Source organism: Malaya genurostris, chromosome 2, assembly GCF_030247185.1.
Source record: "Malaya genurostris strain Urasoe2022 chromosome 2, Malgen_1.1, whole genome shotgun sequence".
NCBI lineage: Eukaryota > Metazoa > Arthropoda > Insecta > Diptera > Culicidae > Malaya > Malaya genurostris.
The window spans coordinates 274,825,620-274,851,016 of NC_080571.1; the positions used below are offsets into that span (position 1 = coordinate 274,825,620).

The 25,397-nt window shown below is 39.7% G+C and overlaps 1 protein-coding gene across 2 annotated transcripts; it reads left to right on the forward strand.

The window, feature by feature from the left end:
- Positions 1-417: 417 nt before the first annotated feature.
- On the forward strand, positions 418-25,397 carry LOC131430135 (uncharacterized). Of its 2 annotated transcripts, none has more exons than XM_058594857.1 (5): positions 418-792; positions 853-972; positions 22,385-22,470; positions 23,947-24,073; positions 24,282-25,397. In XM_058594857.1, the coding sequence occupies exons 2-5, from the start codon at positions 912-914 to the stop codon at positions 24,518-24,520; spliced, it is 513 nt and encodes a 170-aa protein (XP_058450840.1). In that variant the 5' UTR covers positions 418-792; positions 853-911; the 3' UTR covers positions 24,521-25,397. The 2 variants fall into 2 exon arrangements, with proteins under 2 accessions (XP_058450840.1, XP_058450841.1); XM_058594858.1 differs by having other exon boundaries at positions 418-748.

The following is a 25,397-nucleotide window of genomic DNA, read 5'->3' on the forward strand; positions in this document are numbered from 1 at the left end:
ATGGACGCAGGATTTTACGCCAAATTTTCGTGTATTCGGGGCGAAAGTTTCCAGCCCACTACAACGTTAGTGAATAACCCCATAACTGATTGGTAATAGAAAACAGCTATCTATAGTAGTCAACAGAATTGAAAGACTATAAGGATATTTTTATTTCATTCCCAGCGCTTACACGAGACGGAACTTTAAAAATATCCAATTAATCTCTGCAAATTGATAAATTTATTTTCTTCTACCATAAATCTTAGCCACTGTTGATAGCCGCTATCATCGCTAGCCTGTCAGCGGTCTGCCCAGAATATTTCGTAAACAGGAAGAGAAGAGAATAAGTTGCTATCGGGAGTTGCACCGAACAGCCTCAACCAAGCATAAACCAGCAGCCAGACGGTGGAAAGCGTCAACAAGAAAATTGTTGGGGTTTTCTATCCTTGGCTTAGTTTAGTATAGAACGTCGCTGTGTGCGGGTCGTGTTCGGGACAGCACAGCAAGAAATACCCTTTTCGGGTGGTCTCTTTGGAAAACAGCAACTTCTACTGCTTTGACCTCCAGCATTTACTTTCTACCTGTGTTACAATTTATTTCTGATCCGTCCCGATTGCTCTTTTTACGTAACCGTTCTGTGCTTTATTTGGTTTGTATACCGAAGGATACTCGTATTGGATTCGAAAGACGCCGCCGCGAGGCAAGTGAGAAAGTGTGCAAAATTTTTTGTCGAGTGTGTGGGCGCGGAAATAATTCTACGTCAACTGTACGGCCCTGAACTTTTCAAAAGGGCGGTTTCGATACCTGCCTGTTAAATGATCCCTCAACTGTTGCACGCTCAACTGTTTCTCATTGTTTCTATTTTTACAGTTAGTTACTGTTGAATGGATTACTAGGGAGAAAACCCGCGTGGCGAGAAATCAAATAAAATGGATTTATTTGATGTGGCATTTCTGCAAATCATCCTTATCGTAGCTACAGTCGAATCAGGTTGGTAAAGTACAAAATTTTGAAGCATTTTATTACAGTGTCTCTTATTACCGTGTAACGATAACATACACATTTGAACGGAACTTTTTATCATGCTTGAATAGCTTTAACAGCTATAATTTCATCTTACACTCGGTTTAATGGTTAGATCGAAATTGAGTATTATTTATGGAAAGTTTTAATCGATTTAATCAATGACGAGACGTAATGAAATACGAGCTGTCAATATTAATGTAATATTACTATTATTGAAATTAAAAATACGCTTAGTGATATGTGCCATGATGATATCGAACAGATAAAAAATGTCTATATAAAAAAATGCCTAACTTGAAAAACTATGCAAAAAATATTTTGAACTTGTTACGTATGATAATTATAGAAACCGGATGAAAGGAGCGTGTGCCCATAACTGGATAAAACATTCCTCTAATTTGCAGTTCTTGTTGGATGGTTGCTATACAAACTCTCTTCGACAATTCCATTCTAAGGTTTCTGATTCCAAAAGCACTGGAAGTTGTGATCAAAACTATCAAAATGGAACTTGAGAATCCAATCTCAGAAATTGCTAGACCTATTACTATTAGATTTTATCTCGATCTGGTTTCAGACTTTAGAATAACCGGGTAATGAGCGTAATAATTTTCAATCCATTCATTTGAATTCGGGCTTAGCCTTCCCTAGGAAATCGGTGTTAGTTCCATCACGGAGCTATTGTTCGCTACTTTCAATGCTTCTGAAACCGGATACTGGCCACCAATACGGATACTCACGAATCTGAACGAGTTGATTTAATTTTTCTTAGATCTTGTGCTTATTTGGCACGGGCTTTTAATCGACCGTAATAAAATAGCCCGTATTTGCGGAGCTGTAAGTCGGATCCGAATAAGAATCAATGGGTAGATAGGCTATGAGGTAGGATGGCTTTTCATTCGAATATAAGTTTGTGAAAATCGGGTAATCCATCTTTGAGGAAATTTCTGTCGTTTTCGCTTAGGAAAACTGAAACTGACCCAGAGTAGTTTCATCAAATAAACACTTTTCACGAAACTGTGTTGGGTTCGCACTTAGCAACGAGGGTTTGAGCAAACCTGGTAAAAACCCAGGTTTAAAACTGACAACGTTGAAACTAGCTTCAAACAAACCATTTGACAGCAGTTAGGGTGGAAACTGGGTTAGGTTTGGCATCAAGCAAAAACGACATTAGTGACTACAATTGTTACACACACACATAGATATATTTTCTGATGTCTACGAACGGATTCTTGTGGTATACGATTCTCGGTGTGCGATAAAAAGGTCGATTCGTTAAATGATTATATAGCCTTCCTATATGAAAAAGACAAAACGTAAAAAAAATCAAAACTATTCCAATTTATGTAGGGCTTGTACCATACGCATTCTTTTCTACTCAATGATCAAGGGAAAGCAATTCTAGAAATTGTTAGCAACTCATCAGACTTCGTACACTTCAATTTAGATGAAACTGCACACGTTTTAATCATAACTAACTATTTGTTTTGCTCGGATGAAGAGATCAATTCTACTTTTAAAAAGGGTGAATGTTTTTTGCATGCACTTTATAAATACACTGTAACTCGGAAACTGTGAATTGTACAAATTTAGTGTCTGAGTAGAAGTTATTGGGAATCGATTGCACACTGTAAAAATATAATACCAAAAAGCTATAAGGAACGTCCCTATAGGGTTGTTCGGACTATTGTATTCTTGTATTTTGGCATTGTATTTTCGTAACGTTTTCGATTCTAAACCAATGCAGTGACTAGATTGCAGCAGTCGTTCTATTAATGAGTTTTTCTGCGAAGTGAGCTTCTATTTGAATCGGTGATGCAGAGGATGGTACGCAAAACAAGCTGTCGCATATTCAATCCTCGTCCTTAGTGTTAGTGGGATCGTAACATCATCCATGTAATTGCACTGTACACTAATGTCGTTTTCGCTTGATGCCAAACCTAACTCAGTTTCCACACTAACTGCTGTCAGTTTCGAAACTGTGCTAGCCCAAAACAGTTTCGTGTAAAGTGTTTGTTTGAGGAAATTACCCTGGGTCAGTTTCATTTTTTTGGTGTGGAACACATCTTTGTTTTCTATATAGGGGTGCAAATTAGAAACACAAGGAAAAATACACGTAGAAATGTGGTCATTTTTTGAACACTTACAGCTCCGTCAATTTTGTATCAATTATCAATATTATTTAACCACTTGATTAAAAATAAGTAAGTTTCGATTTCTAGGTTTCGAATTAAATGTATCAAGTCACGTATTATTCAATTATATACGATTGAAATTTAATTATCAGGTGTACAACTTTGCTTCCGCCGTTTTTTTCCAAATTTAGAAGCTCTATTGCGAAAAAGTGCTAACAGATGTATTATTCAAAGTATTGCCCGTCGCTAGCGACAACTTTCTCCCATCTTTTCGGCAATTTTCGGATCCCGGCTCGAAAAAAGGAGTCCTCTTTTGACGCTATCCATGAAGCAATCCATTTTTCCAACTCTTCGAAGGATTGAAAATGTTGATCTGCCAGGCTGTGTGCCATCGAACGGAATAGGTGGAAGTCAGAAAGGGCGACGTCTGGGGAACACGGCGGGTGGAGCAAGAATTCCCATTTCAGCGTTTCCAGGTACTTTTTGACCACTTTTGCGACGTGAGGCCGAGCATTGTCGTGTTGGAGGATGACTTTGTCATGTCGCTCTTGATATTGTGGCCGTTTTTCTTTTAGCGCGCGACTAAGGCGCATCAGTTGCGATTGGTAGTGATCTCCTGTGATGGTTCCACCCGGTTTTAAGAGCTCGTAGAAAATCGCACCGAGCTGATCCCACCAAATACAAATCATAACCTTGGCGCCGTGAATATTCGGTTTTGCCTTCGACGAAGTAGCATGTCCGGGCTATCTCCATGATTATCTGCGTTTAGGATTATCGTATCGAACCCACTTTTCATCACCGGTTACGATTCGATGTAAAAACCCCTTACGATTTTGTCTTTGAAGCAGTTGCTTACATACAAATAGACGGCGCTCGTTGTCCCTCGGTTTCAACTCGTGCGGCACCCAGTTTCCTTCTTTCTGAACCATGCCCAGGGCCTTAAGACGTTTTGAAATGGCTTGCTGACTCACTCCCAACGATTCGGCAAGATCTTCTTGGGTTTGGCTCGAATCTTTATCAAGCAATGCTTCTAGTTGTTCATCTTTGAAGGTTTTTTTCTCTTCCACCACCATGTATGTTTCTGACATCGAAATCACCAATTTTAAAACGTTGAAACCACTCCCGACACGTTCTTTTACTCACAGCAGCATCACCGTAATATTCTGAGAGCATTCGATGCGCTTCATCTGCATTTTTTCCGAATTGTAACAGAAAATTAAAACTTCCCGCAAATGGCGAGAATTGGGCACATAAACAGACATTTTCGAGCGTGAATAATACGAAAACAAGAACAACTGTCACTGAAACGGCGATGACAATTCGTTAGGGACTGTACAAACTCACTTTAAAGGCATTATCATCTATGTATTTTGACCATGAGTTAGCACTCAACCTCCGAGTCGAGCACACACGCTTATTTTTCGCTAGACATCGGAAGTCGTGCACGGGCTTTATATTCAGTTATCAGTACTTACTAGATCGAGGGTAACACCCTAGTATCGGGTAAAATTCTCGCGAGTGAAATGAGACGCCGCGAAAACACGTTCCGTATTGATTGCGCGCATCTACCACGGAAACCGTCATACGATGAACTTCATTACTTCGTTAGCACTGTTCTTGAGCTACAAAAGCATCAAGTAATACGAATCCAACCAAGTCGAAGCCTGGGCTGCGCATTTATTAAAGTCAATGAACTCGAATTGGCACAAAAAATTGTAGAAAAGCACGACAACGTACATGAGACCGAGATCGACGACAAAATTTACAAATTGAGAATCACACTGGAGGACGGGGCAGTGGAGGTGAAGCTCTTCGACCTCTCCGAAGATGTGACGAACGAAGAAATAATAAAATTCCTGCAAGCATACGGCGATGTCTTTTCGATCCACGAAATGCTATGGGATGAAAAGTATACTTTTGGCGGCATTCCAACCGGTGTTAGAGTGGCAAAAATGATTGTCAAAACAAACATTCCGTCATATGTAACTATCGACGGCGAAATCACGGCTCTATCGTATTACGGTCAACACCAAACGTGCCGACATTGTAACGAATCAGTCCACAGCGGGATTTCCTGCATACAAAACAAAAAACTCTTGGTCCAAAAACTAGAGGCCGATCAGAGCAACACATCATACGCGAACGCCGTCAAACAGTCGGCCCGACCAAAACCGACCCACCGCAAACCAACACAAGGAAACATTCCCAGCAAGCCTCCCGTCTCCCGGCTGTCGCCGATGGTAACTCCTACACAGTTACAACAGAGTTTACCACAGACCAGAAAGAACAATGACAAACCAGCACCACAAAATACTGAAATCGAGCCACTCACAGACCCAAATCTCAGCACCACAGCCTTTAGAATACCCCACAAACCATTATCGAGCAACGGAGACGAGGCACGTAGACCGACACCAACCGAACGGAAAAATGATGGTGACGAATCCGACAGATCCACTACTTCCACGAGCAGCCGACGTTCACTCCGTCGGCCCCCAGGGAAAAAATCAAAACAAGACGGTGACGAGTCGATGGAAGAAAACTGCGTACCCTAATGGAGCACACCAGTTACAATATCGCCACTATAAACATCAACACGATCACAAGCCCGACCAAGACCAACGCACTTCAAACGTTTGTAAGAATGATGGACCTCGACATCGTCTTTCTGCAAGAAGTGGAGAGCGAGCAATTTGACCTACAAGGATACAACGTGATCTGCAATGTGGACCAAGCGAGACGCGGAACGGCAATAGCTCTCAAAGAATATATACGATTTTCTCACGTTGAAAAAAGCCTCGATGGTAGACTTGTAGCTTTGCGCATAGCCAACACCACGTTGTGTAATGTTTATGCGCCTTCTGGATCAGCGGTGCGCGCTGAACGAGAAAGATTTTTCAACAACACTCTAGACTACTATCTCCGCCATAACACCGATCATGTGATTCTCGCCGGAGACTTCAATTGTGTTCTGCGGCCCTGCGATGCAACGGGGCACAACATAAGCTCGTCGCTCCGAGCAACTATTCAACAATTGCAGCTTCACGACGTATGGATAAAATTAAACATCCAAACCCCAGGCCATACGTACGTTACCCACAACTCTACTTCCAGACTAGACCGCATCTACGTAAGCTCAAGTTTGTGTAATCAGCTTCGAAATGCAAATGCTCACGTATGCTCATTCACAAACCACAAAGCGGTGACCACCCGGATTTGCTTACCCCACCTCGGTAGAGAACCTGGACGAGGATTTTGGTCCCTTCGTCCTCATCTCCTCACTCCTGAAAATATTGAAGAATTCCGATGTAGCTGGCAGTATTGGACCCGACAACGACGCAATTTCTCATCGTGGATGAGTTGGTGGATATCATTCGCTAAACCGAAAATCAAATCCTTCTTTCGATGGAAATCCAAATCGGCATTTGAAAATTTCCACCGAGAAAACCAACGACTCTATTCGCAATTACGTCTAGCGTACGACAACTACTACCAAAACCAAGGAATGCTAACAACCATAAATCGTATCAAAGCTGAAATGTTGACCCACCAACGACAGTTTACGCACATGTTCGTGCGTATTAACGAAACGCATATCGCAGGCGAACCGATATCTACATTTCATCTGGGTGAAAAGAAACGTAAAAAAACTAACATAACGCAGCTTAGGAGTGAGAGCGATGAAATCATCGATCGACCCGAACTCGTCGAACAACACCTACTAGAATACTATACATCATTATATGCGACTGATGAGACGACTGAAGTGAGAGACGAATACTTCACCTGCGAAAGAGTAATACCGGAGTACGACGAAACGAACGAGACATGTATGAGCGAAATCACAACAGCTGAGATAACAACGGCTATAAAAACAAGCGCATCACGGAAATCTCCTGGATCCGATGGAATTCCGAAGGAGTTCTACCTATACACACTTGATGTCATCCACCGTGAGTTAAATCTCGTGTTGAACAAAGCACTGGCTTCTAACTTCCCGACCGAATTCGTAGAAGGTGTTATAGTGTTAGTTAAAAAGAAAGGGACAACCGATACAGCTACCTCATACAGACCAATCACACTACTGAACTACGACTACAAGCTTCTGTCGCGTATTCTGAAGGCACGAATAGAGAACATATTGAAAACACACCGGGTTTTAACCGATACACAAAAATGTGCTAATAACAACAACAACATTTTTCAAGCTACTCTATCACTGAAGGACCGAATAGCACAGCTGATCAACCAACGCCGAGCAGGTAAGCTGATATCGTTTGACCTGGACCACGCGTTTGATCGTGTCAACCGAAGTTTTTTATTCGGGAACATGTGCTCGCTCGGCTTTAATCGGGATCTGGTGAATTTACTTATCAGACTCTCCGATGCATCGTTTTCTCGCTTACTCGTAAACGGACACTTATCCACAGCATTCCCCATACAACGCTCGGTTCCACAAGGTAGCCCTATTTCGAGTATTCTGTTTAGCCTATATATACATCCTTTACTGCAGCGAATAGAACGAATATGCGAAAATGATCTGGTCGTCGCATACGCCGACGACATAAGTGTGATTGCCACCACCCCTCAGCGAATTGACCGAATATACGAACTGTTCACTCGTTTCTCCCGTGTATCTGGAGCGGTATTAAATCTAACCAAAACAACATCGATTAATGTTGGAATTATTGATCGAGATCCTTTGGAAGTACAGTGGCTCCAAACAGCTACGACGATCAAAATACTGGGTATAACATACACCAACTCTATTCGAGGCATGATAAAAGTCAACTGGGACGATCTGGTGAGAAAATTCTCACGCCTAATCTGGTTTCATTCTATGCGCACACTGTCACTTTTTCAAAAAGTTACATTACTAAACACATTCATAACAGCGAGAATATGGTATGTAGCATCTACCGTACCCCCGTCAAGCATCCATATAGCAAAATTAACCTCTACAATGGGTAATTTCCTATGGCGAGGAATCTCAGCTAGAGTACCAATACAACAACTAGCACGAGATCGAACGCAAGGTGGACTTAAATTGCAACTACCCCTCTTGAAATGCAAGGCGCTTCTGATAAACCGACATACACAAGAAAAAGAATCAATTCCGTACTACAAATCATTAATCTTCCAAAACAACCCAATCCCAATAATTCTCCCCACAAACTGCCCTTGTTTAAAAATAATACATTTGAATTTCCCACTTCTACCTGAACAACTTCAACAAAATCCTTCGTCCGATCTAATCCACCGTTTCTACACACAAAGCACCGAACAACCCAGGATAGAACGAGAGAACCCATCTCAAGATTGGCATAAGGCGTGGAGCAATATCCACAGAGCAAAAGGACTAACAACGCAGCAGCGAAGCGACCTTTTTCTTTTTGTAAATGGAAAAACCGAACATAGACGACTTTTACATACGATGCGGCGCGTCGATGGCGAGAATTGTTTACACTGCTACGCGCCAGTGGAAACACTACAGCACAAGTTTAGTGAATGCCCGAGAGTTGTACCTGCCTGGCAATTTTTACAACGACAAATCTCATCGCGTTATGGATGGAGGCGATTAGAATTCGAGCACTTCATGATACCAGTATTGAATGGAATACGTACAGTTACGAAATCTAAAGTTCTAAAATTATTTGCAATTTATTTACATTTTGTGAACAAAACAGATACTTTAATTAACATTAATGAATTGGAATTCTACCTAAAATATGAACTATAATATGTAAATAGTATTTTAAGCAATAAACAGACAAAATATTATTCAAAAAAAAAAAAAAATAATACGAAAACAAGAACAACTGTCACTGAAACGGCGATGACAATTCGTTAGGCACTGTACAAACTCACTTTAAAGGCATTATCATCTATGTATTTTGACCAGCCTCAAGCGGTACAGCCACCTATCGGAAAACGGCGGAAGCAAAGTTGTACACCTGATAATAGCGAGCGTGTGTCCTATTTTGTCAGACGCTATGCTGGCTAACTGGATTTCCCTCACGGAAACGATGGTTTTGAAGGAGTAAGCGATCTATCAGCTGGGAAGCAAAGCTCTGATTGGTCAATTGATGCAAAAGCAAAGCTGTAGGGAAGCACGCGAATCTATAAATAAGGATGGCTTTTATCATATCAAATAACGCTCACTAGCAACTCTTCGCACGATTCAATCAGTGGCATCAAAGAGAGACGGATATCATCGCAGCAACAAAAAGCCGGCATGGTTCATTTAACATAGAATAGACACCAGTGCGAGAGTGAATTTCTCTCGATGACCTGTCTGAGAATCAAAGGTTAGCTCGCTACTGTGGGGATTCTCTCTGAAGCACCAAACGGTCGCTTATTCTCGTTTCGCGATCCGATTCTGTGTGGGCAGTGGATAATTGCGATAGAATCATTTTACTATTGCTGCTTATTCTAACTATGTGCATATAACCTTTGTATAAGTTGTGTCTATGAAAATGTATGCGAATGCTCCACACAAGGGTTTAGAAATATTGCAACCTAGTATGAGAATCATCAAGTTGAATCATCGATTCGATTTTCTGCGATAATTGTCATCTCGCGATTTTCTCTTGGTAAATTCACACAGCAGCAATCATTATCAGACTGTAATTTTTTTAAGGGCCGTGAAATACTCAGAGTATGAAGTGGAACGAAGAAATGTAGAAAAATTCTCTCGCGGTTCATGCATTGAGAGACTCGAGTTGTTGTAGCCTCTTCTACCGGATTGAAAATGTTGTATACAATATTGATAAATATCGAACAGCTTCTGTCAAATTTTCGGCAATCACCAACACGGTCTATAAATATAAGCGAATTTATAGCCAACGTTTCAGTTCCACATCAATAGCTCTAGCAACCCAATGGGGCTGATCCTTGTAGTTTTTTTTTTCGAAGGAAAGCGTCATGCTCTTTTTCCGTATCGCCCTCACTCCGACAGGTTTGATTTGATCAATTGGAACTAGCTCGCACGAGCGTTTTGGCTTTGTGTGACATTTGCATTCTGATAGCATCCTAAGAATTGGTTATGGTCGAGGTGTTACTCGTATGGGAATATGCTTATTCTTATTATTGTACCGGGGTTCTGGAGATTGAGTGTACATGTCTGATAACGCAGTGGACAATACCGCAGTTGGCTCATGATTCGTGCTTCGTCGCGGTGGTTATCCTGAGTGGATTGCATATTCAATTTCAAAATAGTTTCCTGTTCATGCCGAGGTGAGCTCGAACAATTTATATTTAATTAAGTTCTTATACGCGACATAATTCTCTGACCTGATTTCCATGACATGGCAGAAGGCTGCAGATTATTTCCGTTTTCTGCAGATATTTTCACGAATTATTATGATCTATTACATCCTTCTCAAAAGATTTGCACCAAACAAAACCTTTACATTGATTATGAAGTCTAAAAGCCTTTATAGTCATTAAATGGAGTGCACCTTTCTGAAGTGGTACGCTTTGTTATCTGGTTATTACCCTTTTTATGATAACAACGTTTATAGGCAAGAGTATCACAATCCATACTAACTATAACATAGTGCTACTGACGAAACAGATTAGGTCTGAGGTATTTTACCGATAGATATAAGTTTTATTTTCGACGCAATATCAATCGTTTTAATATTCAATATGAATCAAATTGTTCGTGGTTAGAATTCCATGCTCCGTCTGTTACTTTAGGCAGGGGTTATACTGTTATGTTTTTCAAGGTATACTTTCAGTGCAGCTTTAATATGCAACGAGAGTGTGATCGAAAAATCGATTTTTTTTTCAATTAACACTTCTAAAATCTATTTCGCCTTTGGTTTATCAGTTTATGTTGAGCTACTAACGCCATCTAACGGTACAACATAAACCGTTGAGCTGACGTAAAGTTAATGCTATTTGCATATACTTTTATTGCACGTTTATGGCCGTCACCAGATTGTAGTTATTTAGGTATTTTGGTAATGCATGGGTACCGGTTTTGTACACGAATCTATTTTCTATTTCTACGTTTCGCCTTCGACCAGTCGTGAAATCATGTCTCGTTATTTTCAAACTTCATGTAAATATCAATTAATAATCAGCATTTATTTCAGCATCAATTAATAATTCTTTTGACGCGTCAGGAAAGACATTCCACTTCTGGTATGCTAACTTTAGATTTCGGTACTCGAAATTAAAACTTTGCTGAAAGAACAAACGAGGCTCGATTAAAAGCAAGTGCAAATGAATAAAACGAACAGTGCTTGCATCATTCAACTCTCTAAAGAGTCCATAGCAATTGAATTCACTAGAGACAATGACGATATGCACTATATGCAATTCAACATACCAACGTAAGTGGTGAATTGTGCTTTAGAAGAGCGGGTGCATGACCAACAATCAGTTGCAAACAATGAATATATTTGAAAAAGCAACATACCACAGTGCGGAGCAAATGTTTCTATCACAGTGGAAGTGTAAATGAATTTTCCCCCTTATCCTGAATGGTGTACATTTGTTATGCATACACTTAAAGAAATCAATGTCTTCTTATGTGACATTCGGTCAGGGCATAGGGCTTCCATGTGAATCGCTCTCATCTGATACCATCAACTATGTGTTACTGGAAACCTTCAACGAGAACCAGTGTAGAAATATATCAACTTGAAATCGACGTTATCGATAATTTGCAGCATTGACAGAAATATAGATATTCGATATTTCAACCATGGAGTTAAGTGAAGTTATATTTGTATTTCGCTTGAACAGTTTTTGCTCAATGAGAAATATTCAGAGATAGAATTAAGGTGGACCTTTTTCGGATGGTGATAAAAAAAAGTTAAGATAAATAATTGCGTTTGATAAATTTCCCATGGAAGGTGATTATTTAGGCTTACTTGCTAAAAATTCTATACCGTTGGGAGCTGCCTTCCGGCAAATAACCGAAACATTCGCCATGGCGGTCGAAAACATGCGTGTATGCATGTTTTTGAGTTCTTTGTTCGTTTTATTTATCAATTCCTCCTCAATTTTCGAGACAAAATTGTTGAAGTCGGGTTCGCCGACGTGAGTCCACATCGAATTCAGCCGCTTCATCTCCTCCAATGATCGTGGGTCGACGCCAGATCCGGCCAGAACACCGGGTTTTCGCTCTTATGGTATTTCTTGATGAACGACGCAACTTCCGGTAAGCATTTCGTACTAAAGTTGCCTGCAGTTCTGAAACTAGTAGACGCGCCTTCCGCTTCCTAACATGTATGTTCATGTTCGTCGGGTACTTTTTAGTGCGTGGCCAGTTGAACCGACCTCCCGGCCAAGCGCACGCAACGATGTTCCATCGGTCTTTCTCTTCAGCTTCCATTGGAGCTTCCTGTTGCTCAGGGTCGTCGGCCGTCCGGAACCGGGCGTTCTTTCGATGCTCTAATTGATGTCTAATAGTTCCAAGATGTTATAGATACGTAGGCGTATCCTGCGTCCACAAAGTGCCACACGATGTCCGTTTTCGACACGGCGGGGTGCCGTCATTTGAACGCGCACACTTTTGAACGGAGTTATTTCACTGTTTTTGCCATCACGGTTAGAGTTCAACTGATAGAGCTGTCGAATTTTGTCTGCTGACTCATGGGTTACTATGATTAATGCTACATGGGTAGTTTCGTCAGTGCGGATGAAGGTAACTCATAAAAAATCGGCAATTTTTGTCCATTGTTTTAAATGCAAACGCTACAAATGAAAAAAAAAGTTTTAATGAGACTTTTTGAACGACTAAAGAAAGGTATTGTCACATCACTAGTTGGATTAAGAAGAGGTTTTTTTGTCTCTCATAAAAAAGGCTGTGTGATCATTGTGAAAACCGACTTTCTGGCATGTCATTCTATTTGGCAGATTTATAGTTATTTGCAGATTTATTTATTTATTCATACGTATGCGTGAAATTGATTTCTGGCGTCAAATATACTTTCTTATTATTATAGATTTTTACTTAGATGAAAAAAATCAACCGATTTTATTCGACATTTCTCATTCTGAGAGCCTGGACGAGAAGCTCTTATCATAAAAATATCATCAGCTCATTATCATAAAAATATCATCAATAATAGAGAAAAATCTCACAACGATTCGGCTGCTCGGCCATCCATGGAAGTTGACCATCAATGTCAACTTCCCTCTCTGAGCAGCCTAGATAGCCGTGTAGTGTCGGTAGCGGTTTCCCAACTGGCTAAGAATAACGCTACGGTCCACCTGTACCGGTGGTATAAGTCCACCAAACAGGTAAGCCGTGTGGCATCCGGCGGAATTATTTTTTACCAAGAATTGATCCACTGGTTTCCTGTTCCATGTCGTAAAAGGCCACAAAAATAGGAACTCCTAAGCCAAGGTGTATTTCCGTGCCGATGGCTGAATGGCTGCAGGAGGTTAAACAATGCAGTCGTGAACGGAATATCTTGGGGTGTTCCCTTACTGTGTTAAGCGAAGCTCTGGCACAGTGGACGACTTCTTTCTTCGCAACTCGTGGGATTTAAATGATAATAACATTTAAAAAAATCCTTACATGGTTCGCTATAGGCGATAATAAGCCAATATATTTGGTTTCTTGTAGTTTTTGTACGGTTGGTGCTGGAGGTGGAATGTTCGTTACTCTAATTTATAATGGTTAGAGTGGCACAAATCAATCTTCAGCATAAACGTACAGCAACTATGAATCTATCCAGACTTCTGCAAGAAGGTAAAGCTTCTTTAGCTTTGGTTCAAGAACCATATTTCCAAAAGGGAAACTTCTACGTTGGAAAATTGTTAAACCCAGTCTTTGTTGCCTTTAACAAGACCGGAATGACTAATCCACGTGAAATGCCTCGAGCATGCATACTTGCAAATAGTGCTCTCGATGTCTCTCTCATATCGGAGCTCACAACTCGGGATATTTGTGCTGTCACAGTTGGTATGACTACTGATGGCATAGACAGGAAATATGTCTATTGTTCGGCATATTTGCCGCATAATCAACCTTCGCCAAGCGATGACTTCAAAAAGGTTGTATCATACTGCTGCAAAAGTGATTTACCGCTTGTAATCGGCAGTGACATAAATGCTCACCATATCATTTGGGGCAGCACAGATATAAATTCGAGAGGCTCTGATATGATGAAATTTGTGAGCAGTACAAACCTGCACATAGTCAATGCAGGAAACCGCCCAACTTTTGCGAGATCTGGAAGAGAGGAGGTTTTGGACGTAACTCTCTGCTCTGATAGAATTGCGCATGAGTTGGTGAATTGGCTCGTCTCCGATGAGCTCGAACCTTCGTTGTCTGATCATAAGTACATATTCTTTGATCATTCAAACGTTAAATTTGATATTATCACATATCGTAATCCCAAATCTACAAACTGGGACCTCTATGAAGAGGGCTTGGCGACTAGATTTTACGGGTACCAACCAACAATTGAAACCCCAATTGATTTGGAAAATGTTGTCGACGAGACAAATTCACTCATAGTTGCAGCACATGAAGAGGCTTGTCCACTTCGGATTGTGCGAGCTACTAGAGGAACTCCTTGGTGGAATGCTGAACTTGCTAGACTAAGGAAACTATGCAGAAGAGCTTGGAACCACCGACGCAGAGATGGGTCGGAGGCATTCGTGTTGGCTCGAAGGGCTTACAAAAATGCTCTTCGATCGTCTGAGCGAAGTGGTTGGAAAAGCCTCTGCACAAATGTCTCTAGTCTCAACGAGGCTAGCAGATTAAATAAGTTACTTTCGAAGTCTAAGGACTTTAATGTCAGTTTCTTAAGAACTTCAGATGGTGAACACTTGTCTGATGAAAGTGATGTACTTCACTGCCTTTTTAACACTCACTTTCCAGGATGTATGGATCCATCACCGACAGCTCTTCCCGAGACTTTTTCAGGTAGTTACGATTCTTGGGCCCTTGCTCGAAGCGTTGTGACGATTGAATCGGTCAAATGGGCAGTTGAGAGTTTTGCTCCGTACAAATCTCCTGGAAAGGATGGAGTTTTCCCAGTGTTACTGCAGAAAGGGTATGAACATTTCAAACATGTTTTGAAGAAAATACTTACTTTTAGTCTTGCGACAGGATATATTCCAAGAGCCTGGCAGGAAATAATTGTCAAATTTATTCCCAAAGGCGGTCGCGACACTTATGAGGAAGCGAAGAGTTTCAGGCCTATCAGTCTTAGCTCATTTCTTCTTAAAACAGTGGAACGCATAGTCGATCACTATATCAGGAATGTTAGTCTGGGCGTGCAACCGCTACATGGAATGCAACATGCTTACCAGCGTGGAAAGTCCACTACAACCCTGTTACATGATGTTGTGTACAACATTGAAAAAGCTTTCTCACAAAAGCAATCCTTCTTGGGAGTTTTCCTAGATATTGAAGGTGCCTTTGATAACGTGTCTTTCAATTCAATTCTGGAAGCAGCCCGTGGTCATGGCATCCCTTCAAGTATCACAAATTGGATACACGCAATGCTTAGCAATCGACTTCTTTGTTCATCGCTTCGGCAAGCAGAGATTAGAAAGCTGAGTGTCTGTGGGTGTCCTCAAGGTGGTGTACTATCCCCACTTTTATGGAACCTAGTCGCTGATGGTTTGTTAAGGAAACTTAATAACCTTGGATTTCCGACTTATGGTTTTGCCGACGATTATCATATATTGATGACCGGTATAAGCATTAACACTCTCTTTGATTTAATGCAGCAAGCCCTGCGATCTGTTGAACAATGGTGTTGTCAGGTTGGATTGTCTGTAAATCCGGGCAAAACATCAATGGTGCTTTTCACTCATCGTAGGATAATCACAGGAGCTCATCCGTTACAGTTCTTCGGTTCAGAGGTCACTGTGGTCGATCAAGTTAAATACGTCGGGGTTATTCTTGACTCAAAACTGAATTGGTCTGCTCACATTGACTTCGGGATTAAGAGAGCTTGTATGGCTTTCGGCCAATGCAGACGAGCTTTTGGAAAATCATGGGGACTCAAACCCAGATATATTCATTGGATCTACACAACTATTGTTAGACCAATTTTAGCATATGGTTGTCTTGTATGGTGGCAGAAAGGAGAAGTCGCGACAGTTCAGTCAAAGCTAAATCATCTCCAAAGGATGGTCCTAATGGCGATGACAGGAGCATTCACGACAACTCCTACTGCTGCTCTAGAGGCGCTACTGTGCATTAAACCACTACATGTGTTCCTAAAACAAGAAGCATTATCTTGTGCATACCGTCTTAAGGTTACAGGGCTTTGGAACAGTAACCCATTAGATTATGCTACCAGCCACACTCGCTTGTGGTCTCAAATGGTTACATGGGATGAGTATTTACTCGCTCCTAGTGACCTAACTCTCACATGCAGTTTTCCTTTCAAAACATTCCATGTGAGCTATCCTCTTCGTGAGGAATGGTTGTCTGGTTGTCTGGAACGACAACTTGATGAACACATAGTTTGTTATACGGACGGTTCTCTGTTGAATGGTCGTGCTGGTGCTGGTGTCTACTGTCGTGAAATGAGGCTGGAGCAGTCTCATTCACTTGGTAGATACTGTACTGTGTTCCAAGCAGAAATCTACGCGATTCTGTGTGGAGTACAATCGGCACTTCAGCAGAGGATCTGTGGTAAACGAATTTATTTTTGTTCCGACAGTCAGGCAGCCTTAAAAGCACTCAGTTCGAATGACTCACGGTCGAATCTAGTGATCGCATGTCTAACTCAAATTGAAGACCTCAGCATTTCAAATGCTGTTTACTTCTTATGGGTACCCGGCCATTCTGGTATTACTGGAAATGAATGGACTGATGAGTTGGCTAGAGCTGGTGCAACGAATGATTTCGTTGGTCCTGAACCAGCTTTACCACTTTCAACTAGTTGGATAAAGCACAAGATTCGTTCTTGGACTGCATCCAAACATGCCAGCTACTGGCGCAGCTTGCGATTATGGTACTTCATATCATCTGGTATGTAACTGTCCCGCATTGACGCAGCTACGTATCCGGGTTTTTGGTTCTCCATACATGGTTGAGTCTGTGTATGCGGAGCTAAAATTGAAGGATATTCTCTCGTTTCTCACCCAATGTGGTAAGGAGCTATAGTCAGAAGGGTTCATCGTTCTTCCTGGAGTGAATGAATCCCTTCTGTATTCACCTTAAATAGGGTTTAGCAGATTGTTTGGCATCCTTTAGGGGGTGCCGAATTTAGTTCTGCTTGACATACTGCGAATCGTTCTGCATTCTTCCGGGAGTGCAGAATGGTGTCGCTTTTGTAAGATCTCTAAATCCTCTCGGGGGTTGGAGGTTTTATTAACAGCAGACTGTTCGGGACCTCGTAGAGGTTCAGAATTTACTTCTGCTTCCACTAAATGTGATCCTCAGCAGATTGATCGGCATCCCTTAGGGGTGCAGAATTTACTTCTGCTTTTGTGTGTTTTTGTGTCGTCAATTTTTCCCATCCTCCTAGTCCAACCCTTACCATTTCCTTTCAATCCTTCCCTCTTATATATCGGGAAAATGATGCTAAAAACAAATTGATGGCAAGGCACAAATCTCCAAATGTCAAGGGGAACGTGCCATTCGAGCCAATTTGTTCTGATTCCTGATTCCTGATCATAAAAATATCATCAATAATAGAGAAAAATCTCACAACGATGTTTCCATTATCAACTGCGACGCCGAATCAACGGACAATGTCGTGAATATCGAGTGGTAATTTGCAGTCGATCAAATAATCATTGAGTTGAATCTGAACTATCTACAATTTAAAACGATCATTGTAAAAACTACGGTTGGAATGTTCGAATGTTGTAATTCCGATCAAAAGCAATGATTTTCTCAGAAACGTTGACGAATATCAAAAAACCCAACTGACAATCTCTTAGAAAATTAGTTTAGATTATTCTGTGAATATTTAAGAATGATTGTTTGACTTTAGCGGTCGGGAAAGTCTTTTTTCTGAAGGAAGAGTTGCATAGCTGAAAACGGCAACTTTCAACTTGTTCATTGAATATCTCGCCTTCAAAATCATGGATCAACAATCTATCCTGACAATGCTTAGATAATTTAATTTAGATGCGATTAGTGTACAAAAAAATATATGCTGTCGCGATAAAAATGAAGTTAATGTTAATTTTGTGAGTGTAAGTCGATTTCTATGGCGAAACCATTTTTTCTGCCATAGTTCCCTGGTAACGTATCGAAACATGAGAGAGAAATAAAGTCGGCTCAGAAAGGCTGCCAAACAAGCGGTAGCTTTATTAGATTTTATGTGATATAGCCAAACTTGTTACCGAAAATATCAAAACTTTCTCAACCACCCGGCCACATCGAGAGTCATTTTGCACATTTGCGAGAGAGCATAGGGGGATACGTAATACGCAGAGCGAGCGACGTAGATATACGCGACCTACTAGCCTCACCCCTTAAGGCCTGAGGACAGAGGGCCTCGTGTTGAGTTTGAAATCGACCACGTGGCTCGCTCAATTCCCTTTGCGCATCGTATTTCTCTTGTACTCTCTCGTATATGAGCAAACTGTACCGGGTTGCCAGCATACATTTTATTATTTTGATGAGAAGTTTTATCACATTAATCTATCGTATGGGTTGGACATTACATGGATTCCAATGAACAATGAAAAAATATTCAACTTTCACAAAGATTGAATGTCTGTGTGTTTGTCACAGAAAAATAAAAGACTTTATTTTTATTGCGATAACATATGTGTTTTTATGTACTAATCGCATCTAAACTAAATTATCTAGACTTTGTCACGGTAGATTTATGATACAAGCCTTCAAAGCCGAGATATTCGATGAACAAGTAGGGGTATGCATTTCCGAGCGTTCCAATTTTCAGCAGTTCTTCAGTCGGAAAAAAATACAACACGGTCACTAAACTCAACGAATCATTCTGAAAATTTCACAAATAAATTTCGAAGACATTGTCAGGTGAGTTTTTCTATATTCTGCACCGTTCCTAAGGAAATTTAATTTGAAACGGGAAAATAGCAAAAATCCTACCACTTTATGGTACTGTCCTCAGCCCTTAAGCTAATTAAAAACGATGTCTTCTACGAAGTTTTAGAATTTCTAACGAGAAAAAACTTGGCCGAAGAAGCCACTTAAAATCAATTTTTTGTACATAATTTTTTTCGTAATTATTTTCAATGTCTACTATGTTCAAGACAATTACTAAAAACGTAAAATTATAGATTTTTGTTGAAGACGGTTTGGTTTCACGGTTTGGCCTTTTCCTCAAAAAGCAACATTTGAACTTTTATATACATTAACTTTGACTACTAATAGAAAGCAGGGTCGCAGAGCAAAAGGCACATACATATACTTTTTGGAAAGCTTAAATCAAGTAATATAAAGTTATGAAGTGCGTAACATGGCCCTTTTAAATTGTGTATATAAAATTACGATACATAGAGTGCTTTTTGACCATTTCCTTAGGAAAAACTAACATAAGGAAAATTGTTTATCTTCATATCACGCGTTTTTTGTGATATCGACCGATAAGTTACCTTTAGGCAGCAACTTTTGCAAGAAATTGCAGTCGAGGTATAAAAAATAGAGCATTAGTTTTAACACCAGACGAAAGAGACAACTTTTCACCGACGACACGACCAGGCACTCCGAAGAAAAATCAGCATTAAAACTGTTCGCTAACGATTTACCGCCAGTTACCACAAATCTAGCGACCCCTTGTAAATGATAAAACACTGTTTAAGTTGCTATGGACCTAAGACAAGACCTGACATCTGGGGGGGCTGTTTTTGTTCCAAAATGGACCAGTTTCTGATTGGCTGATTTTGATGTTGCCACCTGCACATTGTGAAAGGAAAAAACTTTTGCAGGGTACGCGAGCAATGATGCCAAGTATAAAGAAAATCAGAAAACAAATTTATTAAAATGTATAATTTTAACTCACCAATGAAAATGAAAATTTTCGGAGAATGTTTGACTTTTTTTCAGTCTCATTGGTAATAAATGTTTAAAGTGGCAGGACTGTGTAATTAAAATAGGCATCAAGCCGTTTTTCTTTTTAGTGAATTAAGTTACACAGATTTGTTAAATTAGGGTAAACTCGAAAGTGTGTTTAGTTTTACGAGAAGAATGAACTGTTGTGTTCCACACTTTGGTCGCATTAAGCATTTCTATCCAAACCTGACTTTTACCGGTTTCCAAAAGATCCGGTAATACGTCAACAATGGATTCGATTTTTCGTTCAACATGAGATATTTCGTGTTTTGTCATCAAAGCTCAATTAATTGTTTTTAAGCATTATTATATAATGAAGAAATGCATTCACCTAAACATGTTTTATGTTTATTTCAAATCAAAAACCTAAAGTCTAAAAATTTAAATGTAATATTTTTTTCCTAGCACAGTTATTAAAAAAAATCTGTAAATATGGCTACACTGTAGCCGATACGTTGGTATTTATTCCACAGGGCGAAAATGACGAGAAGGATGATTCGGAAGGAAGAATAAGAAGCCAGTTGTCAGGTCTTGTCTTAGCTATGGACTAGTTACCAAGGAACCCCAAAACAAATAACATGTTTTAAAAGCGGTGGAATAGTTCTATTAGTGTTATACTTTGTCCAAATTAAGCAGAAATGCATTTAAATGAACTCGATTTTCGGAATTTAATCGGAACTATGGATGAAACCCTCGAACGAGGACAATGATCTGCTTCCAGCGATTCAATCGTACACTTCAACTGCTAGCTTTTCGATGTAATATGCCGGTGTCAAAATTGTTTTGTGTCGGTTGATTGCGCAGCAGTGGAAATAGTATTTCACCTTGTTGGCCACTATTTGAGGATTACTAGTGGAATTCCACAAAGAAATCATTTTACCGTACGTTATGCAGGTACCGCAGAGCACTAGCCTCGCTCAGCTCGTTGTCGGTCATTTCCATGTCTTCCTTCTCACACAACGGTTTCAAGTAAAGACCTGAATTTTGAACTTGGCTTTATAAAAGACATAACTCATACTCCTCAATTTTTACATTCCGCTCGAGTCATGTAAATCCATTAAAATGTTCCGTAATATAATAACCGATCTGAAATTTATTTTGTTTACATTCATCTTGCCTTCGATATGCAGTAACCATGGTTATGGTGACTGTTATTCAAAATCAATAAATATACCAACTTGTGCTGCCAGTTTAAAAAAATTCACTAGCGTTTTCGATTTGACATTTCCAGTTACTGAGGGGTAGTTAAATTTACGATACAGTTTTGATAGACGAGTGGCAGGTCGTGTCGTTGTTTTCACCATAGCTTACTATTATGATTTACTCTCTGCGAGGAATTCTCATTCAAGTGATGTACAAAAAAATTGATTTACTGCTTCATATAATGCTTCATATATCCGAAACATTTTGCGTTAGACCTATAGCTTCTTAGGCAAAGTTTTTTCTCGCTAGAGGTTCTAAAACTTCGTAGAGGACATCGTTTTTCTATCTCTTAAGGGAAAAAAGTTGTTGAAACGACCTTGTATGGTAGTAGGCTTTGCAAATTTTTTATTGTGATCAAATCACGAGGTATATCTTTGTGAATGAGTTCTCTAAAGAAACTATGTATATCGGATAGACCGTTGATCCGACCGAGCGCAGTTAAAGAATTGAGTTCACGTTTTTGTCGATATAAACCACTGTGCACTGATTGAATCGTGTGAGGAATTGTGAGAGAGCGTTCTTTGATACGATAAAAGCAATGCTTGGTTTCAATTATCAACTGCGACACCTAATCAACGGACAATGTCGTGAATAGTGAAACATCAACCATTCCAGTCATGCTCTGCGTAAAGTCAAATCCCAACGTTGATGTAAATTACGAACTGCTTCCAAGTGGTAATTTATGATCGATCAAATGATCATTGAGTTGAAATTGAACTAACTTCAATTTGAAACGATCATTGTAAGAATTATTATTAGAATTTTCGATCCCATGTTGTAATTCTGCCTTTGTCCTTTTTAGTTTAGACTTACACTTGCCTTTATCAAAATACTCCGGAAATTCAGGAGTACGCTTCATTTCAATTGAAGGAATAAAAAATGGGTCGTTGCCTTTATGGGTTTGCGTTGGACACAAAAGTTCAATATTGGACGTTTTATAAAATTATGGTCACTGATTTTTTTTATTACGTAGCCTTTTAAACATTTTAAAGATTCTAACGATTACTTCTCATTGACTTTCTTCTGCATAACGTATGATCAATGCTTTTGTTTTTTTTAGGTTATTGTATTGAGTGCTATAACTGTGATTCGACCAGCAATGATGACTGTTCTCTACTCCCCAAAAATTCTGGCATCACTGCGGAGGTAAGTATAAGCCACCGCGGGAAACGATGGGATGATTTATTATTATTTTATAATCCAAGATGACTTTCGGTTCAACAATAATGTTCAAGTGCGGGTTTTAAATAAGTTTGATGAGTTGGCACTGAAAATAGAAAGTCGATCTTCTTCGAAAAACTTTCGATCAATTTTTTTACGTTTCGCATTCAGCTCATCAGTGCGTCAGCAGTTTATGTTGAACTGCTAACGCCACCTAAGGGTGGCTTACTTATTGGCACCACCTAAGGGTGGCTTACTTATTGGAACCACCTTAGGGTGGCTTACTTATTGGCACCACCTAAGGGTGGCTTACTTATTGGCACCAAAGTGCCATGTCTATCCTGACGTGCCGAAAGAGCCAACTTTCGATTGTTGTTTTTGGGAAACATGGTTTTTACACACAACTGCAATTATAAGTTTACAGTTTTGTAAATATGGATTGTTGAGGCTCAGAGTCATTTTGCCTAGCAGAAATTGCCAGTCGGTACTCCGAAGTACTGAAAACGACGGCATCATAAACGAACAACGATTTTAATTACATAAAAGTATTTCGTTATATTGCTTCATATGAATTTAAAATCTCTGATGTTGAAGAACTCATCTTGTAAATATTTAATAAATAAAATCAATCAAGTACTGGCACAAATCAATGGTAGTTTTTTTTTATTCCCAGTACTTCATCTGACTTTTGTGGGGACGGGTATAGCGTGATGGGTAAGTCGATGCCTTTCACGCAGCCCGCCTGGGTTCGATTCCCAACCCCGCACATAGGGTCAGAAAGTTTTTCTGGCCCGAAGAGGCGAATGACATTAATGTTAAAGCCTCTATCATTGAAACAAAAAAAAAAATCTGACTTTTGTATCGATAGTCCAATTATCTACTGCTCCTTAATTCACTGATAAAGTATAGGACATAGCAATTGAAACTCACTCATTGAGTCCGGACTTTGAATATCCAACACATTACTGGTTTGAAGGCTCTAAATTATAAATCACGTGCTACTGTCCGCACCTTCTACCGTAATGCACTGAATCATGCCATAGGAATGTGCCGAATGAGTAAGAAAATTGAATATCTTGAACCCCCACAGACTAGCACGGTTTCGTGATACAATACATATGTTCACAATTTTACTTCTCATCAATGTCACTTCGTAGAACTGAATCAGTGCAACTAAAAGGATATTCACCTCCCAGTCTGTCAAGTCAAGTAGTACTGATCGGTCAAGTGTACGTGTAGTATGGAATAAATTCCCATGCTCATCATAACCGCTGTCGTTATCTCAGGGTTTCAACAATTGACAGCCCAAGAAAGCACCTTTCAAGCAACTTGTCAAAACTGATGATTGAACACCTGTTTCAATCGAATCCAAATCCAAAGGACGTATTGGTCACCGTGTGTGTAATTTGATGTCTAACGGGATTTCTGTTTCGTATTTCCGTTTTTCTCTTTTCTTTATAGCAATGCACACCTAGCAAAATACCATCGCCTACAGGCAATTGGATTGCGGATTTGACCCGGATCGAGTACTTCGGCGGAACCGAGATAACCGTACCGATGGTATGTCAGAAAGTCGTTGCGACCAACGGTAAGTGGAGTTATGTTTGCTCTAGTTGTTTCTGGAATGTTGCACTGTTATGTTGTAAACTATGTCGAGGGGTCAGATAAGAATATCGAAAATTGCTGATAAATTTTAAAGAACACCTTTGGATGCTTAGGAATACCTTTTTATATTCATGAAAACGTAATTAGTTTTATTATTCTTATAATTTGTAACTTTTTCCACACATTTTCAGAGAATGGTGAAACATTGACGTACCGGGGATGTCAGCTAGATGGCGGGAAGACGGATCCATGTCAGATTGTGCATGGCAAAGCGAAACTTCAAACCGGTGTAATCATCGAACACTGTTCAATCTGCAAGAGTGACGAATGCAATGGAACCATGAATCTGGTAAGAGGCCGTAATTCACTGATTCTAGCTGCAACTATGATGCTGCTGACAATGACGCTTACGAAGAAGATACTGTTTTAAAACTATGCTCATTTTTGTATAGTGAAATAAGTTGGCTTTAGCATGACATCAAAAATGTTCATACTAACCGTTTACTCATGAATACCCCCTGAAGACTTTTTGTGCAGAGTGAATATCTAAATAACATAAATCGAAGAATTTCGTAATCGATCTCAACTAGATATGTAATAATTGAAACTAGTGGTCTATTTAAAAAAAAAAATAATAATAACTAAGTTCAGCTTTATATGTGTAACACTGAATGAAGTATTAGATAATAGTAATAGAATTAACGTATGTTCACGCATATGCCTTCGTCGTATTTTTGGAAGAGTTATGTATGGTTTCCAATGTCAATGATTTGATATTAATGATCACAACGTGCTTCTATCGACGCGAATTCAAATCAAATCAATAAACACAGCTTCTCGAAAATATACTTTACAGATAGAGGTAAATGGTTGCCTATGAAATAATATTCTGAAACGTTGAAGTATCAAAAAATGGAATAAAGTGCAGTTGAAGTGTATAAAATTTAGTAAAATGCAACGCTCACACACATGTTTCCAGTTCTAGTATGATGATATTGAATAAGCAATACAAGGTACGAATTTAAGTAACAAACTTAAAGAAAATGTCTATCACACACATAATGTCGAATATTTGAACAATAGTTTAGTCGATGTAGCTTATAAACAGTATGCAGTATGCAATCTTTAATGTGTTTTGATAATGCTTCGAGCATGCGTTTGCAAATGAACCAATTTACTAATTTTGCTGGTAAGCAACGGCACAGATACAATATACGATATTAAACTTAAATATTAAGGATATTCAACATCACCAATAAGCAAAATTGAACAGAATAAAATCGTACTTTTCCAAAGGTACAACCGCA